This window comes from Mustela lutreola, chromosome 17 (assembly GCF_030435805.1).
Source record: "Mustela lutreola isolate mMusLut2 chromosome 17, mMusLut2.pri, whole genome shotgun sequence".
Classification (NCBI taxonomy): Eukaryota; Metazoa; Chordata; class Mammalia; order Carnivora; family Mustelidae; genus Mustela; species Mustela lutreola.
The window spans coordinates 5,065,600-5,089,952 of NC_081306.1; the positions used below are offsets into that span (position 1 = coordinate 5,065,600).

Consider the following 24,353-nt stretch of genomic DNA (forward strand, 5'->3'; position numbering starts at 1 on the left):
AGCCTCACTTCGAGAAGCAAACTTCCAACCGTCTTAATGTTAAAGATTTACTAGAAGGAAAAACAACCTTAACTTGACAATGGCAAGGCCTCCACTATCTTGTAGGTCCTCTTTAGCATAGGAAGGTGTTTTTGAAAACCTCTCTTCTCCCTGCCTCCTTCAGCTGAGTATATAATCAGTCACCCCTCACAACCCTGGTGCAGAAGCTCTTTCTGCCCATGGGTCCTATCACCGTGCTTTAATAAAATCACCTTTTTGCACCAAAGGCGTCTTAAGACTTCTTTCTTGGCTGTCAACTCAGGACCTCGTCTCCATTCCAAAACTACATCAACTTCAGCCTCAAAAGGCAGCCGCGTTAAGTATAACATGGCTTGCCAGTCACGAAGATGGAAAGCTTCGGGCAGTAAGGAACCACACCAGCATCCCAGGCTGCTTCCTTCTCCCTGCTACGGGCTCCAGAGAGCCTTTCCCACTCCGGCTACCTCCACCTGCCGTTGGAGTCGGTCACGGTTTCTTTTGGGCCACCACTGAATTCATTCATTTATTCCCTCATTCAGTGAGTCATTCTGCAGACACGTATTGATTTCTGCTCTGTGCCAGGAGCACGGAATTGGGCTGCGGGCCCAGGGACACAACATTCCTACAGTCTAGTGGAGGAGACAGACGTTTAAGCAGGCAATTGTAGCAAGGATAGATGCAGAGCAGAAGGGGTGGGAAGCCAGGAAGGCTGCCGGAGCAGGGACCATTCAGTTACAGTCCGGAGGATGAGCACACATTACACAGGCTAAGAAGGGTGGAGAAATATGTTCCGCGCAGAGGGAACAGCACCGACAGAGGCCCAGGGCGGATCACTAGCGCTGCACAAAACCTCCCTCATCGGTCCGTTACTGGAGCAACCCTGCCAAGTGTCCCATAGGGCTGCAGCCTAGAGAGAGAAGCCAGTGTGCGCCTTCTAAGTTTGGTCCCACCAAAACCTCTCCATTCTGGGAGCTGGACAACTGAGGTGGTCTCAGTCTTAGGCAAAGTGTTGTAAGTGTTGATGCCACTGTGAAAGCTTGTACGGCTTGGAGACAGGTGCCCCGCCTTCTACGTAGGAAAATCTGAAGCACCTCTGGGGAGAAAGGGAGGTGGGGTGCGGCGGCCGGGGAAGCGGGAGCAGGTCACCACGAGCCTTGTAAGCCAGGTTAACCCACCGGGCCCTTCTCCAACAGGGGGCAAACGGCAAGTCTTCAAAGGGCTGAGTGATGGGGAGCTGACCAGATTCTCCTCCCGCACAGGCACCCTGGGGACAGAGCGACAGCCTGCCTGCTTTTAAAAGGTTCCTAGGAAGCCTGAGGCAAAAAAAAAAAAAAAAAAAAAAAAAAAGCGGGGGGTGGGGGAGGGAGAAAAAGTTGTGCTTCTCAGGTTAGAAATTACGTGAGGTTTTTTTTTTTTTTAATGCAATTTTTTTAAAATGCAATTTTAGGGGACCAGGGAAGAAGGCAGTTTCCTAAAACGCTAAGGAAGGAGAGAGTATTCCTGGCCAGCATCATCCCGTAGGTCTCTCGGCACCTGTCGACCCCACAGGCCGTGGGAGACCCAAGTGTCTCCCACATCAAGTGTCCTCGCCCTTACAGAGACCCAGGGGCCCTTCAGCTTCTGCCTCTCTGCCTCAGGATCCCCCAACACCTTTGCACTCTCGTCCTGGGGCTCACTACTGCCTCTGTAGAACATCCCACCTCATGGGTTGGATCTCATTTTTGTCCTCAAGCCCTGAATTTCACACCAGCCTGGGTTTTTCCCAGGCTTGATCCTGCCTATTGTCTCACTTTTCTTGAGTCTTCGATAATTTTCTACTCTCCGTCTGCTGGGAAGCATCCTTGAGTGTCCTGAGCTAAACCAATGGCCCTTTCCCTCAGCACCTCTATCATCTTTCTTCCTCCACCATTCTGCTTTTCTCTAGAAAAGCAACCTCGTTTCAGGATCTCCACTTCCTCTAAGACATCTGCCCAAGGCCAACAAGGCCACCAATCCTTAAGCACGTGCCCTCTGCCAGCTCTATGTCCTGAGCTCATCTGTTTCTCATATGACTGTGTGAATTATGATCATCCTCATTTAGGGAAACTGCTGGGTTGTACTAATGGCCATACACCCTGCTTCTGTCCTATCCCTGCCATTGCCCTCGTGGATTTGAGCCACTCAATAAATACTTGTTGAATGAATGAATGAATATTCAAATACATTAGTGACTTTCTACTAGCTTCTCTGGAGCCCTTTCCTGAAAGTTTTATAATTTAGTAATAAATACATTTGGTAGCGATGTTATACGTATCATTGTGTCTCATAATCCCAGAATTCCTTTATGAATTAACTATCTTGAAAAATAAAATAGAGCAGAATTCAAAACAATTCTGAACCATTCTATCTCGTGTCTTCATCCTTGCTGTCAAAATGCCAGAGCCTTCTTAAACAGGAGAGAATGCCGGCTACGTATTAATTTCGTTTTAGCTCATGAAATACACTCAGGCATGCATGGTACAAAACAAAACAAAATTCAAGAAGGAGAAAAAAATAATCAAGAGGGATGAATTTGGTAAATCCTATACAAAATGCAGCAGGTTTGAAAATATGTATTGGGAGAAACACACATTAAAGAAAGGTTATTTAGAAGACCGAAGATGGAAAAGACATCCAAAAGAATGAAACGGTACAAACTTAGACAACATTTCAAATAAATAAAATTATTAAGTAAAAAATTTCTTTAGGCCAATGGAAGAAAATGGCTTTCGACTGGTATGCACAGCCAACTAGGTGAATGGTCTATAGGTAAATTGCTGCTACTGGTCAGAATGGGTTAAGTTTTGCTGCAGTAACAACCCTCCACTCTCCGTGGCTTAACACAGAGCAGGTTATTTCTCGCTCACTCTATATTTCCAGCACACATTGAGGGAGGCTATACTCCACGTCATCTTCCTCCCAGGACCCAGGCTGACAGTATAGGCCCTACCTGGAATACTACTGAAATGTGGTAAACTTTGTGTTAACATTAACAGGTTCTGCTGAGAAGTGACACATGTCACTTCTGCTCACATGTGACTGACCGAAGCAAATCTCACTGTTTTGCTTGAACTTAACAGGGCAGGGATGTGTAACTCTCCCACAGGGAGGGCAGCATATAATAACCTTCCACTCCAAGCAAACTGGATTTAGGCAAATGGTTAATACGCTACTTCCTTCTTCCTCTCCCTACACATACCATCTAGGTCATAGATTCTAATGTGTATAAAACCATCAGGAAACAAGTTTCAAGGCAGTTTCTGGAATCTACCTGCAGAAAGGCTGATTTAGGAGATCTGGGGTGGTTCCTTAGGACCTGCATGGCCACTCTGTGTGACCATGATGTCTGGTGGAATACGGCCCATTTTGAGAAACACTGATTTACTCTCAGATGGAAACTGCTATCTTCTCCAAATGACATTTCCTTACTCCTTATTCCTTGGAGATTTATTTATCTCTTGCAAAAGTAAGAAGCCTTGAGAGGTGGAGTCCAGGATTGCTCTGGTAACTCCTTGGTTATCAGGGACCCAGCCTCCTGATAGTCCATTATCTTTAGTCACCTCATGGTCCCAGATAGCTGCTTGTGCTTAGCCATTACATCCATATTCCAGGCAGCCACAGGAAGGATAGGAGGAAAGAAGCATATGTCTGTTACCTTTTAAGGAGATGTTCCCAAAACCCTACATACTTCTTGCATTTCAGCAGTCCTCAGTTAGTCACATGGCCGTACTTATCTACAAGAGAAAATGGAAGATAGTCTTTTACTCCAAGTGGCAATGAGCTGCACTACATGGAAAGCATCCTGTTACTGAGGAGAAGGAGTAGGCCTCTGGCAGTCTCTGCCACACTGTTTGCTTTTCTGCAGCTTTCAGCAGTGTTGACATGCCCACCTTACACTACTCCCCTCGCTCCCCAAGTTAGCCTCTGGGGTGCTGCCCTTAGAGGCCACATCAGCCAGCAGGCCAAGACTTCTGACTGGGGGGGGGGGGGGGTGCTGGCTTCTCTCCTGCTCCACCTCAAATGGAGATATAATAATTTCTCAGCTTTCCGCTCTTACTACCCAGAGAGGGTATGTGAGCCATGCCCAACAAAAAGATATGTTTTGCTTGGCCCATAAAGGGCTGCTCTTACTATTTTTGAATTAATTCATTTGCAACATTTACATCAAATTAAAAACCTTCTATACAACTAAAGAAACAATCAACAGAATAAAGAGGCAACCTACATAATAGGAAAAAATATTTGCAAACCATATATCAGATAAGGGGTTAGTATCCAAAATATATGTAAGGAACTCATACAACTTATTAGCAAAAAAGGGGGGGGGCAGAGGACCTAAATAGACATTTTTCCAAAGAAGATATACAAATGGCCAATTGTACATGAAAAAATCCCCAATATCATTAATCATCAGAGAAATGCAAGTCAAAACCACAGTGAGATATCACCTCACATCTGTCAGAATGGCTGGTATCAAAAAGATGAGCAAGAGGGGTGCCCAGTTGACTTAGTCTGTGGAGCACGCCACTCTTGATCTCAGGGTGGTGAGTTCGAGCCCCACATTGGGTATAGAGATTAAATAAATAAACTTAAAAAAAAAAAAAAAAGACAAGATTTAAGAAATGCTGGCAAGGATGTAAAGAAAAGGAAATCCAGAGTGGTGTTGGTGAGAAGGTAAATTCGTGAAGCCACTGTGGAGAACAGAATAGAAGTTCCTCAAAAAATTAAAAATAGAGCTACATTTCTGATCCATTTCTGAGTATGCAACTGAAGGAAATGAATTCACTATCTTGAAGAGGTATCTGCATCCCCAGGTTCCTCACAGCATTATTATTATTATTTTTAAAGATTTTATTTATTTATTTGACAGAGAGAGATCACAAGCAGGCAGAGAGGCAGGCAGAGAGAGAGAGGAGGAAGCAGGCCCCCTGCTGAGCAGAGAGCCCGATACGGGACTCGATCCCAGGACCCTGAGATCATGACCTGAGCCGAAGGCTGCGGCTTAACCCACTGAGCCACCCAGGTGCCCTCTCACAGCATTATTTACAATAGCCAAGAGATGGAAACAACCTAAGCGTCAACTAATGAACAGGAAAAGAAACTCTCTCTCTCTCACACACACATACATACACACACCAGAATATTATTCAGCCATAAAAAAGAAGGACATCATGCCATTTGTTGCCTGAGGTCATTATGTTAGGTAAAATCAGTCAAAGAGAGAAAAACACATACAGTATGACCTCCATTATACGAGGAATCTAAAACAAAAGCCAAAGTCCTAGAAACAGCGAGTAGAATGGTGGTTGCTGGGGGTTGGCGGGTGGTAGAATGGGCAGATATTGGTCAAAGGGACAAACTTAGGTTACATGAACAAGCTCTGGGGAGTTAATGTTCAGCAGGGTGACTGTAGTTAACAACAGTATTTGATATACTTGATGGTTGCTAAGAAAGTAGATACCCAGCACATACCCAATTGCAATTATGTGAGATGATGGATATGTTGACTAACCTCATTGGGGTCACTGTTTTGCAATACAGATATCAATGAAATCATCACATTGATACCTTAAACTTACACAGTGTTAAATGGGAATTCTATCTTGATAAAACCAGGGAGAGATAATAATTAAAAAATAATAGTCCATTTCACATGGGAATCCAGATTAGTGGATGCTCTTAAAAAATTGCACTATCAGGCCATACCGCGCCTCACATTCCCTTATGGCCACACCTAGCTCAGGTGAGTACAGCTGCCCCTGTGGTTGAAGCGACAGTCCCACAGCGTCCCCTGCCCTCCTAATGCCAATACTAAATCAGCAACCCTACAGTTCCTTGTTTCCTCTTAGAAGGACCTTCTCAGCTTAGTTCACACCCACATGCAAAGAGAAACTTAAATCAGGAGCAGTCATGATCTCTTACCTACATTTCAATCCTGCATTCCTAACATCTATAAATCTCTCCTGCTTCCAAGACTATTTTTATGTGGTAAGTGATTCGGCTTGGTCCCAAACTGTGAACATCAGGCAAGTTAACTCTCCTGTTTTTTTTTTAAAGTTATTCTAAGACATCATGAGCCCTTCCCACCCCACGGTTGGACGCACTGAGAAGAACACATCACTTCTGTGGTATTCTCACCAAAAATGCATCACCTCAATTTGATTATGAGAAAACATCAGACAAAATCAGATCCAGAGACATCCTACAAAACAGCTGTCTGGTGCTCATCAAAAGTGTCAAGATTATGAAAGACAAAAAGCTAAAGAAACATAACTACTGTAAGTAATGTGAGATCTGTGAGATTCTGCACCAGAAAGAGGGCACGGGGTGTGTGTGTGTGTGGGGGGGGTGTTACTGGTGAAATTCCAGTACGGTCTATAGTTTACTTAGCAGAACCATACCAATGTTAATTTCTTGGTGTTGAAAACCAGACAGTTGGGGCACCTGGGTGGCTCAGTGGGTTAAAGCCTCTGCCTTTGGCTCAGGTCATGATCCCAGGGTCCTGGGATCCAGCCCCACATCAGGCTCTCTGCTCAGCAGGGAGCCTGCTTCCTCCTCTCTCTCTTTCTGCCTCTCTGCCTACTTGTGATCTCTCTCTGTCAAATAAATGAATTAAAAAAAAAAACATACAGTGGTTACACAGGACATTAATATTAGGGGAAGCTGGATGAAGGGTACGTAGGAACTCTATACCATTTTTTTCAACTTGTCTGTGACTCTGAAAATTATTTCCAATGAAAAGTTAAAAATATTGTAAAAATATTTATCTTGGGGTGGCAGCCTGGGTGGCTCAGTCAGTTAAGTATCAGACTCTGGATTTTGGCTCAGGCCATGATCTCAGCTCTGCATGGAGTTTGCTTGAGAGTCTCTCTCTCTCTCTCCTTCTGCTTCTTCCCCCTCAAATAAATAAATAAATCTTTAAAACACACAAACACACACACACATATATATCTCATGGGATTGTGGTAATGTCAAAAGAGCTTACATTCATAAAGAATACAGTGCCTTGGGGCACCTGGGTGGCTCAGTGGGTTGAGCCGCTGCCTTCAGCTCAGGTCATGATCTCAGGGTCCTGGGATCGAGCCCCGCATGAGGCTCTCTGCTCAGCAGGGAGCCTGCTTCTCTCTCTCTCTCTCTCTCTGCCTGCCTCTCTGCCTACTTGTGATCACTGTCAAATAAATAAAATCTTAAAAAAGATTCTTAAAAAATCTTAAAAAAGATTCTCTCTCTCTCTCTCTGCCTGCCTCTTCTGCACGTTCTCAGGATTTGACATACCCAATTAGCTTGGGGGGGGGGGGAAGGGGAGAACTAACTATGTATTAGTAACACCGTTTCATTCTTATGATAATCCCGTGAGGAAGGCATTATTATCCTCATTTTACAGATGAGGTCATTGAAATACAAAAGGGTTTACAGCTTGCACACTTGAACGCAATTTGTTTCTGAAATCACTCTCGCCGCCCCTCCCCCCACTTCCAGCCCAGGGGAGCACCTGACTGCTCTCCCCAGCACCCCCCACCCAGCCCCACCCTTACCAGCTTCCCTGTTTGTGCTTTCAGAAAAGAGGGCTGTTTCTGCTGGTCTCCCCACTCTAGCACTTGGATTTCATTAACAAGCACAATTGTAATTGAACTTTTATTCACCAGCCACAGCTTGGCAATTATTCAAGTTCTCCCAAGCTCAGCGCGCCCATGTTCACTTCCTTTTGGCGGATGGAGAGAAAAGAAAGCAAACCTCGGTCCTCCTTCCTAGGGCAGTTTACCCTGGTTGTGCCGGTTTCCGTGTCTTCCTGTGTTCCCAGGACACTGTGCACTTAGTAATTTCTAAAGAAGGCTGTTAGATTCAGATGGTAATCACAGCCCCCTTCTGGCGCATTCCCTGGACTCTTGGCCTCATTAGAAATCCTCTCGGCTGCCTGCATCCAGCCTCTCACTTGCAAGTAAATGCTGGCCTCTGCTCTCCTTCCTGCCAGAATCTCACGGCACCTCATTTACTTTTTTCTTAATGTAACATTTGTTGTCATTTCCCTCCTATTCTCCGATTATAGAAGGAATACATGTTTGTTGCAGAAAAACGTGAAAATGTGGAAAATCACAAAAAGAATAAAACCCAACCATAATGCCATCAGCCAGAAATAAGCACTGCTAGTATATGGAGATGTAAGGGATCCTTGACTTTCTTATATACGGCTTTTGTGCAAATTGCACATTACATATAAAAATCCCTAATCTAGAGATCCAGAATGCAAGTAAAATAGGACCTCTGTTTTCACCACAACGCACAATTCCAGGGGCACTGTTCATATTGATTTATGGGAATGACACCCTCTCAAGTTGTGCAGTGCACAATCTATGCAGCTATACTTAGCAGTCATGTCACAGGGCCTGGGAAGACAACACAATGCAAGTTGTAGGTAAACTAAGGGACTAGAGTGGTTCCTGAGAATTGTTACAATGTAGGGATATGGGACCAGTGGTGCCAGAATCATGTGATTTTTTTCAAAGGAGGCTAGAAATCTGGATTTTAAAATAACATCACTAATTTTTAAATGTTGGCAATTAATTCAATTTTAAAAAACGATTAAAAATTTAAAATGTACAGGGGCGCCTGCGTGGCTCAGTGGGTTAAAGCCTCTGCCTTCAGCTCAGATCATGATCCCAGGGTCCTGGGATCAAGGCCCACATTGGGCTTTCTGGTCAGTGGGGAGTCTGCTTCCTCCTCTCTCTCTGCCTGCCTCTCTACCTACTTGTGATCTCTGTCAAATAAATAAATAAAATCTTAAACAAAAACAAAAACACACCGTACAAAACAAATAGGCCTAATCTCGGCTGCGGAGTATCTGGTGAAGCTTTCTTTCTCCTATAGCGACCATCCTGGCTTTCTCCATGAGGTGGCCTTGACAGCTCTATTCTTAGGCAGGGAGTCTAACTGTCCCGTACTTGGGCACTGCAGGGGGGCGTAGGGGTGTGCGGAGGCCAGGGAGGCAGTCAGCAAGAGCCCCACTAAGACTATGAGAAGACAGTTTCCTCTGCCACTTCTCTGGCATTTCATCCCTCCTCTTCAAATGACTCATCATCATATTCCTTCCAACCGTAAAACCACCTCTCCTGGAGGGCCCCCTGGGCGGCTCAGTTGCTAAGCATCGGACTCTTGATTGATTTCAGTTTAGGTCATAAGCTCAGGGTTGTGAGATTGAGCCCTGTGTCCGGTTCTGCCCTGGGTCGGGAGTCTGCTTCAGACTGTTTCCCTTCCTCTGACCTTCCCCACCTAAAAACAACAATGACAACAAACAAAACAAATTTTAAGAAACTCTCTTTGAGGGGCATCTGGGTGGCTCAGTGGGTTAGAGCCTCTGCCTTCAGCTCGGGTCATGATCCTGGGGTCCTGGGATCAAGCCCCGCATTGGGCTCTCTGCTCAGCAGGGAGCCTGCTTCCTCCTCTCTCTGCCTGCCTCTCTGCCTACTTGTGATCTCTCTCTCTGTTCAATAAGTAAATAAAATATTTTTTTAAAAAAATAAAGAAACTCTCTTTGAGAGGAATTTCAGTGAGTACAATGTACAGCAACATTTGAGGCACACAGCGATGCTTTCATTGATGCCTCAGAAGATTGTTTAGGGTAAAGACTTAACACTGGGGGCTTCCAGGAAGAGCAGGGAAAGGACAGCACGTCCTGGCTAGGGGCAGATGCTCAAGGCCATTTTCCAATTGTTTCTACTAAGGAGGACAGACAAAGTATTCTCTTCTTTGAGAGCACATTCATTCATCTGATTATTTCAGTCAGATGTGTCCCACCCACTGGGCTGTGAGCTACGGGGGAGTAATAAATGAATCTGGTTTCATTCCCTGGTATGTCTCTGGTGCCCAGTGGAGACACTGGCACAAAGCAGGTCCTCAGTCAACACTACTGAGTGAACAGAGAAAGGACAGATCTGTACTGTCAACATTCTCCTACCCCAGGCTCTGGCACATCACCTCTAAAGAACCTCCCCCCCCCCCCCACATGAGGATTTTAGCAACTGTAAGTCAGGATCTTCATTGCTGTTAGTGCTCTAGGAATAGAAATCCCTTATAATATATGAGCCTACAGTTTCACTTTCAGAGAACTAACTTCCAAAGACACTTCTAGTAAAAACATTATGTTTAAAAGTGAGGAACTTTGTGGGGCACCTGGGTGGCTCAGTGGGTTAAAGCCTCTGCCTTTGGCTCAGGTCATGATCCCAGGGTCCTGGGATCGAGCCTTGCATGGGGCTCTCTGCTCAGCGGGGAGCCTGCTTCCCCCTCTCTCTCTGCCTGCCTCTCTGCCTACTTGTGATCTCTGTCTGTCAAAAAATTTTTTTTAATCTTTAAAAAAAAAAGTGAGGAACTTTGTAAACACTCTTTCAATATTCGTATCCCTGTGTATGTGCATATATAATATTTAATAGTTCAAAATTATTTCTTTCACATAACCACACATTATAACTAGTTTTCTGGGACAATAAATATTTTTCTTTAACATTACTTTTTTAAAGATTTATTTATTTGTTTGTTTGAGAGTAAGAGAGAGTGAGAGAGAGCATGAGCAGAAAGAGGCAGAGGGAAAGGGAGAAGCAGGCTCTCCACTGAGCAGGGAGCCAGATGTGAGGCTCGATCCCAGGACCCTGGGATCATGACATGAGCTAAAGGCAGATGCTTAACTGACTGAGCCACCCAGGCACCTCTCTTTAACATTGTTTTTAACAGCTAGATAGAGAGGTGCCTGGGTGACTCAGTCAGTCAAGCATTTGCCTTTAGTGCTCCCTGCTGAGCAAGGAGCCTGCTTCTCCCTCTCCTGCTCCCCCTGCTTGTGCTCTCTCTCTGTGTCAAATAAATTAACACCGTCTTAAAAAAAAAAAAAATACAAACAAACACCAACCACATAGAATTCCATTGCATGAATGTAACATCATTATATTCCCTGGCAATGAGCATAAAGATTGTTTCCAACTTTTTGATGCCGTAAATACATTGTCCAGAAAAGCTTACACATAGCTGCGATCGTTTTATTTCTATTATTGCTATTATAAATTTATTTATTTGCATTATACTATTCTATGTTAAACTACCTGGTCAAAGTGTATGCCAATTTGGATGCACAAGTTACCCCACATAAAGAGTACACCCCATTTTCACATACTGTTAGGAGTGCTCATTTCCCTACCCCCTCATTCGTAGTAGATTCAGAACCAGATTAGGGGGTGAGAACCGGATTATGAGGCGAGACCCAACTGAGTCATCAATGAAAGCACTGCCAGGAGACTCAAATGGTACTGACCATCCTAATAACCAAAACTCTCTAAGAGAGGTTCTTATGTGGCCGGAAAAAATATGCGGAGCCATTTGTAGAGGAGGGGGTGAGGCCCCTCAAGAGGCTTACTTAAAGAGCAATTAGATGGCCATGAACCTGCTGTCTAAGGAAGGCCGGTCCAAGTAACTACAGGGATATTATTTTGGATATTAGAGCATGCAAGTTCAGGGCCAGAGCCAAACTGCTGGGGCACAGACAGAGGCTGAAAACTGCTGTCAATTGTCTTCCTCAGATACTTTTCCTTTTTAACTACTGAACAGATATTTAATGGACATTACTTTCAAAGATGTAGAGTATTTTGTATTAACTGGAAGGATATCCATGGTAACTAGTAACTGACAAAAGCAAGCTGAACAATATATTTTGCACTCCCCACTTTTTAAAAAATTTATTTACTATTATTTTTTTTGAGAGAGAGAGAGAGAGAGACAGTACATGCAAACAGGGGGAGGGGGAGAGGGAGAGGGATAGTGAGAATTTCCAGCAAACTTTCCGCTGAGCACAGAGCCCTGTGCAGGACTCGATCTCACAACCCCAAGATTGTGACTGAGCGGAAATCAAGAACTAGATGCTTGGGCACCTGGGTGGCTCAGTGGGTTCAAGCCTCTGCCTTCGGCTCAGGTCATGATCTCAGGGTCCTGGGATCAAGTCCTGAATCAGGCTCTCTGCTCAGTGGGGAGCCTGCTTCCCTCTCTCTCTGCCTGCCTCTCTGCCTACTTGTGATCTCTCTCTCTGTCAAATAAAAAAAAAAATCTTAAAAAAAAAAGAAATAATGCTTAACCCACTGAGCCTCTGTGTTCCCCGCTTTTGAAAGAGAACTTAGATAAGCACTCATATGTTTCCATCTGCCTCTTTAAGCAAAGGAAAATACGGAAGAGAATATACAACATTTTAACAGTGCCTATTAGGGATATTAGTCTGTAGAGGGGAAGAAGAGATGATTAATTTTACTTCAGATGCTTGAATTATGTCAGTCGTTTTAATTGTATCAACAAGAATATACAACTTGTGTAATTCAAATGTTCGCTTTTTAAAATTAGATTTGAAGAGGCACCAAATAGTAGCATGCCTGGAAGAAGCCACATCAGACTGTCTCTGGCTAGGTTACGTTATCTTTGAAAATCTTTGCCTAAAAACTGGCAGTATTAAATACTGATCTTATGAGAATCGTAATAGGCATCTCTTTTTGCTTTTGACCATATGGGATTATGTCTAGCATTTTGCTTTTAAGTTAATGCGGATGTTGTTTTAAGATGACATTGTTTAAGTGAAACAAGATGGGATCGGGAGGGAGACAAACCATAAGAGACTCTTAATGTCACCAAACAAACTGAGGGTGGCCGGAGGGAGGGGGTTTGGAGAAGGGGGGTGGGGTTATGGACATTGGGGAGGGTATGTGCTATGGTGAGTGCTGTGAAGTGTGTAAAACTGGCAATTCACACACCTGTACCCCTGGGGATAAAAATACATTATATGCTTATTAAAAAAAAAAAAGATAGACATTCTTCACCATATATAGGAACTACTGCTTTATTCCAAGTTCACCTAGAGTTGTTAAGAAAAATGCCCATTAATGATACCCATTGTTTCTACAAAATCTACAGCATTGATCATTTGACTTCCCTCTGTACTTACTGATAGAATCAGATGTATTGATAACTTTCCTAATATTAAACCATCCTTGTAGGACAAGACTAAGCTTGACTGGGTCATGCTTTATTGTACTATTAGTACTAGAACCAGCTTGGTTGGAATTGATTTGATGATGGTTTATTTAGATTTATTTAGGGGTTTTACATCAGTATTCATAAGAAAGTTTGGCTGGTAATATTCCTTTCTTGTGTGTTTATAATCAGATTTTGCTTAGTTATGCTAGCTTCATAAAACAGTTGGAGGAGCTTTCCTTTTTGTTTGCTTTGCCTACTCAAGTGGTCTGAAAATGGCTTAGTCAGTGGAACATGTGGCTCCTTATCTTGGGGTCATGATGTTCAGGCCTCACATCAGGCATGGAGCCTACTCAAACAAACAAAGAAACAAACAAAATAATTAAAATTTTAAAAATAAATCAAAAGGGCTGCCTGGGTGACTTAGTCAGTTAATGTCTGACTCTCGATTTCGGCTCAGGTCATAATCTCAGGGTTGTGAGATCGAGCCCCGAGTCAGGCTCTGTGCTGGATGTGGAACCTGCTAGATGTGGAAAGATCTCTCTCTCCTTCTCTCTGCCTCCCCCACCCACGCTCCTGCACCCTCTCACTTTCAAGTGAATAAATAAATAAATAAATAACTCATCCATAAAATTATCTGAGGGTAGCATCTTTCAAAGAAGTGGAGTTTTGTTTGTTTATAATTTTTACTATTTCTTTCGGGGCTACTGGTCCGTCTACATTTTTTCACTTCTTTCTTTAGTCAATTTCATTCATTTGTATCTTCCTTGAAAAGAAGCTATCTCATCCAGATTTTTAAATTCATTCGTAATGTATTGCAATATATCCTTTGATAATGCTTACAAAAGATCCTTGAATTCCATACATCTGATTCCTTTTCCATTCTGAATTTTGCCTATTTTCTCGCATTTCCCGAGATGCCTGTCTATTTCACTGGCTGTTTCGAAGAACCTCGTCTTGCTGTTAGCTATCAGTGTTTATTGGTCTTACTTAGACTTTCTAGTTCAGTTTGGTTGTCCTTTTTTTTTTTAAGTGCTCTGTCCTGATTTCCTTGTGTTTTTTGTTGTTGTTGTTGTTGTTGAACTTCTTTTCCTAATTCTTGAGCTCAACACTCATTTCATTTGTTTTCACTTTACTTATTTATTTATTTATTTTTTTTAAAGATTTTTTTTTTTTAAAGATTATTTATTTATTTGCCAGTGATAGAGGGAGAGAAAGCGAGCAAGCACAGGCAGACAGAGAGGCAGGCAGAGGCAGAGGGAGAAGCAGGCTCCCTGCCGAGCAAGGAGCCCGATGTGGGACTCGATCCCAGGATGCTGGGATCATGACCTGAGCCGAAGGCAGCCGCCCAACCAACTGAGCCACCCAGGCGTCCCACACTTTACTTATTTAATGGCTAAAGCATTTAAGACAATTATTTTTCTTGAATCCAGCTTTAGCTTATCCCATAAAACCAAAGATGTTACATTTCATTTCCACTTTCTTTGAAATGGTTTATATCCACAGCTAAGTTTTTAAGAGAGTTTTAATGCTTGTTTTTTAAAAAAAAAAAAAAAAACTGTTTCAGAGACTATTTTAAATTAAAAATGGGTTCATTATACAAAACAAATATAAGGAAAAATCCATCCAGAATTCTACCACTCAGATGGTTATATACATCATTCCAAACATTGGTGCATATGGCTGCTTCTTTCCTTTGAAAGAATCCTATAACCTATATTATCTTCAAAGCCTCTTTCTTTCCTAGATATTGTATATGTGGTTATCAGGATCTCTTGCTACTGCTCTTAAGGGGCTGTGAACTCCTGAGGTCCTCCAGTAACTTACGTGAACATGGGGATTGCTCGACAGGCCAATTTTTGGAGATTTTAATGATGTCTTCTCTCCTTTAGGAGAGACAGGGATAGTTGTGACAAAGATTTCATGTCTGAAAATATTGCTTTGCCTCTATGACCTTAAACTAGCCACCTCACCATCAAGCTTGAATACAAAGGGAACCAGAAAAGATTCCTCATATCCTCCTGTCTAGGACCCCTACCTCCTGCCAGCATCCCCAAATTTACAACCTGATCCATCTTTTACCACCTGGGCAAATCACATCACTTATTATTTTTTTAATTTATTTGATAGACAGAGATCACAGACAGACAGAGAGAGAGGAGGGGAAGCAGGCTCCCTGCTGAGCAGAGAGCCCGATGCAGGACTCGATCCCAGGACCCAGGGATCACGACCTGAGCCGGAAGGCAGAGGCTTAACCCACTGAGCCACCCAGGCGCCCCAAATCACATCACTTTTTAAGAGCTTTCCTTCCTCTGTCTATAAAATGCGGATGACAGTAGACCCCAGCTCAGGAGGTAGAGATAAGCTTTAAAAGAAATAATGTATAGAAAGCACTTCACACAGAGTCGGGCACATAATAAATAGTCACTCCATGATAGCTGTTGTTGTTGTGACCAGTCCCACTACTTTCTAAACAAGCAAAATGAATAAAGACCTCACTTCTCAGCCGAGGCCCAAGGGATCTCAGTGCCTGCTACTCATCTGTAGTTTCACAAAAGCAATTAAAGCTCGCCTGTGATCGTGAGTCCCTTCATCGCCCTTGAAGCCCGAGTTGCCCTATGGAGAGAGGAAGCCAGTGCCCTTGCGCCCGTGCCGGTGCTGTTTATTATGCCAGAGAGGCTGCTCAGACTCATTACTGCTGCGGAATACAGGCCCTCAGGGGCTGAAGTGAAGCTGGATAATTACCAACAGATCCCTAATAGGTATGGACTCAATGGAAACAAGTCAATCAGGAACGCGGCCTTTATGTCTAAACTATTCCAATCCACGCCTGGGGGCACCAGAGACTGCTGATGAGGGCCAAGCTCCTGAGGCCAAGGGCCCTGACCAACAGCTCCCCCCCTAAAGCCCCATGCCTAAGAGAATCCTGACACCCACTTCTCCACGATCTACCCAGTGGGTCACCTCCAGGAGAACTAAGAGGCAAGGCAGTTTGGCCTGATATCTAAATCTTCTCTGCCTTAATGGCCTGGCCCCGCAGACGACCTAGTCCTCTCAGAAATTCCACCTTTGAGAGATCTGAAGCAACCTGCCTCCCTGCCCTTCTCTCCCCCAAACCCTACTCAGCTATGCTTCTGCTCTTTCATTCTTATCACAGGGACCAGCATTTAAAAAACCAGCGGTGACTCCAGCTTCCTGGTTCTCTCAGAGCCACCGTGTTTCCCTGAGGAAGCATGGTTTTATCTGGAATACTTGCTGTCAGACGCACGCACACATGCAATTTCTCCGAAAGCATGATGATTGCGGGGGCCTGGGTGGCTCAGCTGGTTAAACATCAGACTCTTGGTATTGGCTCAGGTCATGATCTCAGGGTCCTGGGATCAAGGCCCAAGTCAGGCTCTGAGCTCAGTATGGAGTCTGCTTGAGATTCTCTCTCCCTCAGCCCCTGGTCCTGCGCGCTCTCTGTCTCTCTCTCAAATAAATAAGTAAATTCTTTAAAAAAAATACAGCATGGGGGCACCTGGGTGGCTCAGTGGGTTAAGCCTCTGCCTTCAGCTCAGGTCATGATCTCAGGGTCCTGGAATCGAGTCCCGCATCGGGCTCTCTGCTCAGCGGGGAGCCTGCTTCCCTCCTCTCTCTCTCTCTGCCTGCCTCTCTGCCTACTTGTGATCTCTCTCTGTCAAATAAATAAATAAAATCTTTAAAAAAAAATAAAATAAAGCATGATTAGAATTCCTCACAGACTGTCCCCCAGAGGTAAGAATTTCAGCCCACAAATTGAGCTTTTCAGATGGTTCTAGAGGTGATCTTTAGGGGTAGCCTAAGCCCCATTTCTACCCATCTTAGGGGTAGCCTAAGCCCCATTTCTTTTTGGTGGTAGAAATTTAATCTTAGCAATTCAAAAAGGCCCCACCCAGCTTGTTCCCAGGATATAGGAACACCTACAATCTGGGGGCCGAAGAGCCAAGTGCCAAGTGTGAATCTGTTCCTTGGTCACTGTCCGCCACCCACACTGGCATCCTCCAAGCCACCCTGCTCCCCTCTGCCTTGGCCATTGTTCATTGTTCATGCGGGGTGTTTACTGAGACTGCTCATTCCCATGGTGGAGTTACATTGGTCATTCAGCTATTTCCAGACCCAGCTCCCTATTTAGCATGCACTCACCTGCTTTTCTGCTATACCATTCCTCCTCAGAAGCACTAAATGCCCCTGACTTAATGGACAAGGAAGGACAGAGAATCCTTGGTTAACATCTAAAATAATTATTCCCTCACAAGGGACACACACACACACACACACACACACACACACAAATGGTGGGTAGTTACAAGTAGGTCAAAGGTCCAAAAGGAAGCCCCGCACCATGTGGGAAGCATCTGTAACACAAGTACAACTGTGGACAGAGCTGGCATTTCTAGAGGGAACAAGATAGATCGGTGTGAAGAAGTTGTGGTAGAAATCTCCCTAGGAAGAGAGAATCCTCATTCCGATAAGAGCTGCATTCACCATGATGGCTTCCCAACCCACCTCCTCCTTTGCTTCTGGAACATAGTTTTTCAAGACCCACTAAGTGAGACCTTGAGCAAAAGTCAGAAACAGCCAACAGCTCTTGAGCTCCTGCAAAATTATTAGCCTGAGCAGGAAACCTGAAGGCATTTCATTACCACCAGATAGCTCCACCATTCTGGGCCACCATACAAGATGCAAACAGCTTAGATTGTCTATCCTCTAGGGGTCTCTGGGTGGCACAGTTGGTTAAGCCTCTGACTCTTGGTTTTGGCTCAGGTCATGATCTTGGGACCTTGAAATCGAGCCCTCTGTCAGGCTCTGTGCTCAGCATGGAGTCTGGTTGAGATTCTCTCCCTCTCCCTCTTCCCTTTCCACTTGTGCTCTCTTTCTCTCCTGAAAATAAATACATTTTTTAAAAAGATAATCTATCCTCTAGATATTTCCCATCCCCATTTTATCCCAAGCTTCTTCTACACCAGCTCTTTCAACCCCAAACAAAAAAGCAACCCATGCTGCCTGACGACCTTTCCCTAGAGCCTCATCACTGACATCCCTGATCTCCTGGACAAGGATGGGTACCCAAGCTATAGCTTGGGTAACTTCGGTGTCCATGAGGATGACCTGTCCAAAAAAGAGCCCCACCATACTTCTTGAACCCCATAACTGTGATGTCTCCCATATACCATACCTGGAACTTCTCAAGATCTTCTGAAAGTGCCTCACGTCATAAATACTAAATTCTCTAGCTGCAATCCCTTTTCCACTCCATTGCTCCAGTAATGATGCCCTGTGTAGGCATCCCAGCTGAGAGCCCCAGCTGAGATTGCAAACATCGGCATCCACCGCTCATCCCGTAAGTGGACATTTTGGACAGCCAGCACAGTCGAGCCTTCACATGACTGCGACCCAGCGCCGCCTTTGTGCAACTACATGACAGACCCCAAGTGAGAGCCACCCAGCTGAGTCCAGTCGACTCATAGGACCATGTCAGACAAAAATAAAGTGTTGTTGGAAGCCACGAAGCTTTAGAGAGGTTTGTTAGAGCAGAAATGAATAACCAGAACAGTGTCCAACCTGGAAGAGGCAATCAGGTTATCCTCTCCTCTGTCCTTAGGTCTTCCTTTCCTCCTGCACCTTCACCCTTCACCACCTGCCCCTCACTCTGCAGCAGGGCAACTCCTGTTATGGAGAGTAGAGTGCTGCCTACGGAAAAGGCTGAGAGGAGAGGTTTATTTAGAATGCCCGAGAGACATTAAGCTTTGCAAGCCTCCCAGAAATCCAAGAACAGGAATTACAGGCAGGCTGGCCTTGGTGAGGCTGGGGATCTGGGGATGAGCAGAACCTGAAGCAGTTCCAAGTGTTCCTTTCCACCCCTCCAGCATTCCATGAACACCTGCCTAATATCCACTCTGGACCAGGTTTGGTCTCCATTCAGCTGCTTTCTGGGGTCTGCTTTTCTCTGGACCATCTGTATCTCCTGATGCTTCCCCATCAGCTATGCTTCCTCTTTTCTGTACGTTATAAATCCTGCTGCTTCACAGCTGTCCCTTGTTTGTGACACACACTCCTCCCTCCCATGGCTGCTACTCAATGTGAAAACCCCTCTAAATGCGGTCTGGCCACTTCAGCTGAAGCTGAATGCCACAGGTCTAATTCCTAACAGCAAGAATGGATCAGCCCCCACTCAGGCTTAGTGTCTAGCTCTGGTCCAGTTAACACTATAAAGCTAGCGCTATGTTGATGTGGAAAGAGTCTTTTTTTTTCTTTTTATTTATTTATTTGACAGAGAGAGAGAGAGAGATCACAAGTAGGCAGAGAGGCAGGCAGAGAGAAAGGCAGAAACAGGCTCTCTGCTGAGCAGAGAGCCCCATATGACCCTGAGACCATGGATCCTGAGACCATCACCAGAGCCGAAGGCAGAGGCTTTAACCCACTGAGCCACCCAGGCACCCCGATGTGGAGAGATTCTTAATAGAAGGGTGACAGAGTGACAAGTTGAGGGTTAGATCAGGGACCTGCACTCCGAGAATGGCTACGTCACTAGTTTGTGTGTGGCCTGGGGCATCCTACTTCCCTCTCAGGCAGTCTCGCCTCCCCCTGTACGGAATGAGGTAATTCCATCAGACGGTAGTGGGGGGGGGGGGGGTGTGCCCCTGATAAGTGTTCCAGAATCCAAGAGTAAAGAAGCAGGTCAAGTTTGTCTGTTGCTTTTAACCTTCCAACAACTTTTTCCAATAGGGACTAAATATCATCTTCATTTTATAGTTGGGGAAACTGAGGTCTGACCAGATGAATAGCATGCGCCAGCTCACACAGCCGGGAAGTAACTCAGCTGGGACACAGACAAAAATCTGTTTGCAGTCAAGGCCTGTGTTCTGAGTCATTCCCTTTACCCCTTATCTGTGCCACAGTCTGTGTGCCCAGGAGGAAGATAATATAAAATAAAAATGGTTGAGAAAAGCTGGCACAGTCTACATGATTTCTTTCCACACTGTATCTTTTTCTCTTATGCTCTAATATTTTTTCCTGTTAAGCATTTTAGAACACTGGGGGCTTGGGAAGTAATAATGAGCCGGATGTAAACCAGAGACCTCAAGGAGAGAGGACTGCTCACAATGACATCCCTCCTCCGCCAGGGGATGATTTCATGATATCACATAATACAAGGGTGGGGAGATAGCTCCTTCTCTTTCTATTAATACCATTCAGTGGAAATTTGTTAAAGAAACAGACCTGGATCCACTTTTGCAGCTGGGGAAGTGGGAAAAGGCCTTGCTCTCTGTGACCTTTCGGGCCCTCCAAGGCTATGCATGCAGAGCATGTGCGGGGTCCTGGCTGGTGCAGGGGAGCACCCCCGTGACCAGAGCTCTCCCTCTAATGAGCACAACCCCTGAAGAGGGAGGGCAGAGGACTGGGTCAGCGGGAAGGGCTCTGCATTCCCTACAGATTATGGTCCAGAGAACAGGGTTCACAGGATCTCAAATGTGCATGCGAATTTCTTGCTCTGTGCTGTGGCTCCCCGGCTTGAATACAGATGAAGCCTGCTAAAACCCAGGCCCCCGTGAGGAGAGGGCTGGCTGGAGGCTTTTTAATATCTGCCATGAGACAAGGAAGAATCCTTCCACCCAGCGGTTCTCAGCTGGGATTTCCCCAGACTAGAATATACTTAGGGCATCCGCAGCAGGGGGTGTACACAAAATGAGGGGGTGGGGAATGCTGATGGCACTTAGCATTTAATATTTCCAAAATAGACTTTGTAGACAGCCTTACACGTATTCATTTCTTTTTAAGTTTTTTTGTTTTAATTATACATGGGATGCGTGGTAAAAAAACATAATCTTTTATGGTAGCTATGCCTGTGTAGAGCACTTACTGTGTAACAGGCCCCATTCTGAGACTTTAAAATAGTTACTCATTTAATGCTTTAACATTTTAAATTACATGATCTGTTTTTTTTTTTTTTTAAGTTAGCTGTACACCCAACATGGGGCTTGAACCCATGACCCTGAGATCAAGAACCACATGCTCTACCAACTGAGCCAGACAGACAGGTGTCCCTACATGATCTATTTTGTTTTTTAAAGATTTTTTTTTTTTTTGAACAGAGAAAGAGAGATCATAAGTAGGCAGAGAGAAGCAGTCAGAGACAGAGGGAGAAGCAGGCTCCCTGCTGAGCAGAGAGCCTGATGTGGGACTCGATCCCAGGACCCCGAGATTATGTCCTGAGCCGAAAGCAGAGGCTTAACCCACTTGAGCCACCCTGGTGTCCCTGCATGATCTATTTTTTCCCTCCTCTTACAGGTGAGGAAACTAAGGCATGGGGAGGTTAACGAACTTTTCTTGGGTTCAACAATTAAATGGTGAGTCTGGGACTTCAACCTAAACAAATATGTGCCACAGTTGTATCAGTTAGCTTTTGCTATGTAACAAACCATCCCCAGGCTGCATGACTCTAAGCAGTACACATTTATTATTTCTCGCAATTAGATGAACTGGCAGGCTGGTATTTCTGGCCTGAGCCAGCTCAGCTGATCTCTGTAGTCTGCTGGCAGCTTGGCCAGGGCCAGATGGTCTAGGATGCCCTCATCTGCGTGTCTGGTGATTGGATCCAACTGAGCTGTGGTGATGATGATGACTTGGCGGGACATCTCTCGTCATTCAGTAGGCTACTCCAGACTACTAAAAAAGAGGTGGTCACAGGATCCCAAAATGGATGAGAGAGAGGGAGGATCCAATATGCTAGTGCTTTTTGAGCTTCCTCTTGTATCGTGTTTGCCAATGTCCCACTGGCCAAAACAAGTTAACAAGGCCAGCCCAGAGTCAGTGTGGGAAGGGAGGGGGCTACCCAAGCTCATGGACCTCATAGGGAGGGAATAATGAGGGACTATTTTTACAATCTCCACAATAGTGTCAGCTCTGAACCTCTCAATAAACTGAACTCTTAGACTTCTGATAGTCTCACTTCAACTCTGGGCCTCAGTGGAGCCCTGGTCAAGAACTCCTGGGAGGAATCTTATAGCCAGACAGGACCAGATACTGCTCGTGAATCCCCAATGTCCCACCTTCTCCCAATGCCCCACCTAACCAGTACCCTGCCATTATATGGAGACAGAATCTGACTAAGTGTCTATGGAAGGGAAAGGAAGTGGACTGTGAATCACGGAGCTTGGGTCTGAAACTAGCTTTGGGACCTTGGTTAGACCACCTTATTTCACTGGGCCTCAGGGATTTTATTTTGCCCAATAGTCCCATTCAATCAATAAACACTCGCTTCCCACTGTGTGATAGGCATTGTGTTGGACAACACAGACACAGTTGTGAAAATAGCCCTGTCTCCCATGAAGCATTTAGCACCATGGCAAACTAGGTGTTAACCAAATAATCTCAGTAATGAGCAGAGAATTCCAGACTGAGGTAAGTACTCTAAAAGACAAAAACCCAGTTCTATGAGAAGCTCTTGAAATGGGGCGCCTGGGTGGCTCAGTGGGTTAAAGCCTCTGCCTTCGGCTCAGGTCATGATCTCAGGGTCCTGGGATCGAGCCCCACATCGGGCTCTCTGCTCAGCGGGGAGCCTGCTTCCCTTCCTTTCTCTCTGCCTGCTTCTCTGCCTACTTGTGATCTGTCTGTCAAATATATAAATAAAATCTTAAAAAAAAAAAAAAAAAAAAAAGCTCTTGAAAGAATTTGGAGTAGACCATGAGAATGGGGAAGGAAAGAAGGTCCCCTCTAACTGACAGAAAGAATTAAACTGAGAGAACCAGGGAAAATAACATGGAACCCAGAGTGACTGGAGATAATTCTCCATGGATCCCATAATTCTCCACACATCTTGAAAAGAGGTCCTAACTGCCTTTGTCCTAGGCTAGCTCTTCCAGGATATTGGTATAGTGAACAGCCTTGGAAGAGAGAGGTAACACCTCCACCTGGAGCAATAAATCACCATGCTTACTGCCCAGTATAAAAGATTCAGGTTCCCTAAGCTCCGGGCTCCTTTCCTGTAATGCAGCCCACTGCCTGCCCAGGTGTCACTTAGTCCTCTTCATATCACCGTGTGGGAAATGGATGCAGAAAACCAAAGCAAAGTGATGATACTCTGGGCTCTGCTACTGCTGTGAATAATAAACTGTCCTCTTTCTCTGACCCAGGTATCTCTTGTCTTCTACCAGCGTCTAGGAAGCTGTGGCAAAGCTAACAGTTAAGCTTGCAAGGAAGGCAAAATTCAGACCCTTCTTGCTTGTTCCCAAGCAAAGTGACACAAACTGAAGCTGGAGGATAAATGAAGCCTGGGGTGGGGATGAACAGAAGTTCAGGCAGAGAACATGTGCAAAGGCTTGGAGGTAGTGGAGAGCAAGGAAATGGAGAATAAATCTGTCCACTATAACAGGAATGGGAACCTCATGAGGAAGTGGGGAGAGATAAAGCTGGGAGAAGGTGGGGAGAAGTAGTCAACATGCAAAACAAGAAGACTTTATCCCAAGGGCAGAGCAAGCCACTGAAGGCTACTTTGGGCAGACTAGACATAAAATCCATTGAGGCTGACTCTGAACACTCCCCTTAGCCTCCAGATCCTTTTCTACCTCTATACTCCCAGAAAATAGTCTTGGTTGCAGCACAGGTTGGCATAGCAACAACAATGTGGCTGTTTCCTCTATGGTTTTATTTTCACAAACTCTAGATTATCAAGCAGACTGTAGGTATGTTTGGACAATTACAGGTCCTGGGCAGGGGGAAGAGGAGTAGAGGGGCTTCCTCCTTTTGGCTGAAGAGTGGACAGTGATAGGAGGTAATTTCTTTTGGGAGGCTGAGCCTCCTAACTAGTCCTTCTGGCCTGCTGACCACTGTCTGTTGAATCCAGCCAGGCCAGGAAAGCAGTGTCTTTCCTGTAACCCATGAAATATAGAGGAAGGGAGGTTATACCTGGAGCTTCACAAGGAGCAAACTCCTCTTATTTGAGTGTATACAGTATATACAATGGATTTGTGAATGCAGTGTAGAGTCAGACTACCTGGATTCAAATCTTAGCTCCTCCACTGACCAGCTTTATGACTTCAGGCAATTTTACTAATTTCTCTGTGCCTTTCCCCCATCTGTTAAATGGGATCTAACTCATAGGGTCATTATGAAAATTAAATGGGGATTAAATACATAAAGTTCTTAGAACACGATTCGGCATACAGTGTGTATTCAGTAAGTATTAGCTATAATTCTTACAACTTGTTTGAAATGTACCTTCTTATAATCTCTGTCATTCAAAAACTCCAGCCATTTACAATCATTCCCACCAGAGAAGGCATCATGCAACAAATTAAACACCTATA

General features: G+C 44.8%; 1 protein-coding gene across 2 annotated transcripts in view; it reads right to left on the reverse strand.

Annotated features, from left to right (window-relative positions):
• Positions 1-24,353, reverse strand: part of USP31 (ubiquitin specific peptidase 31) — a 212,900-nt gene that overhangs the window by 23,729 nt on the left and 164,818 nt on the right. Inside the window, exon 17 of one of the 2 annotated variants that reach the window (XM_059154832.1) lies at positions 6,806-6,933. The exons of the other annotated variant lie outside the window; for it this stretch is intronic. Coding sequence (XP_059010815.1) covers positions 6,842-6,933 — 92 coding nt within the window. The 3' untranslated portion in view covers positions 6,806-6,841. Of the gene's footprint in view, positions 1-6,805; positions 6,934-24,353 lie in introns of those variants that run through there. 2 annotated transcript variants of the gene reach the window in all.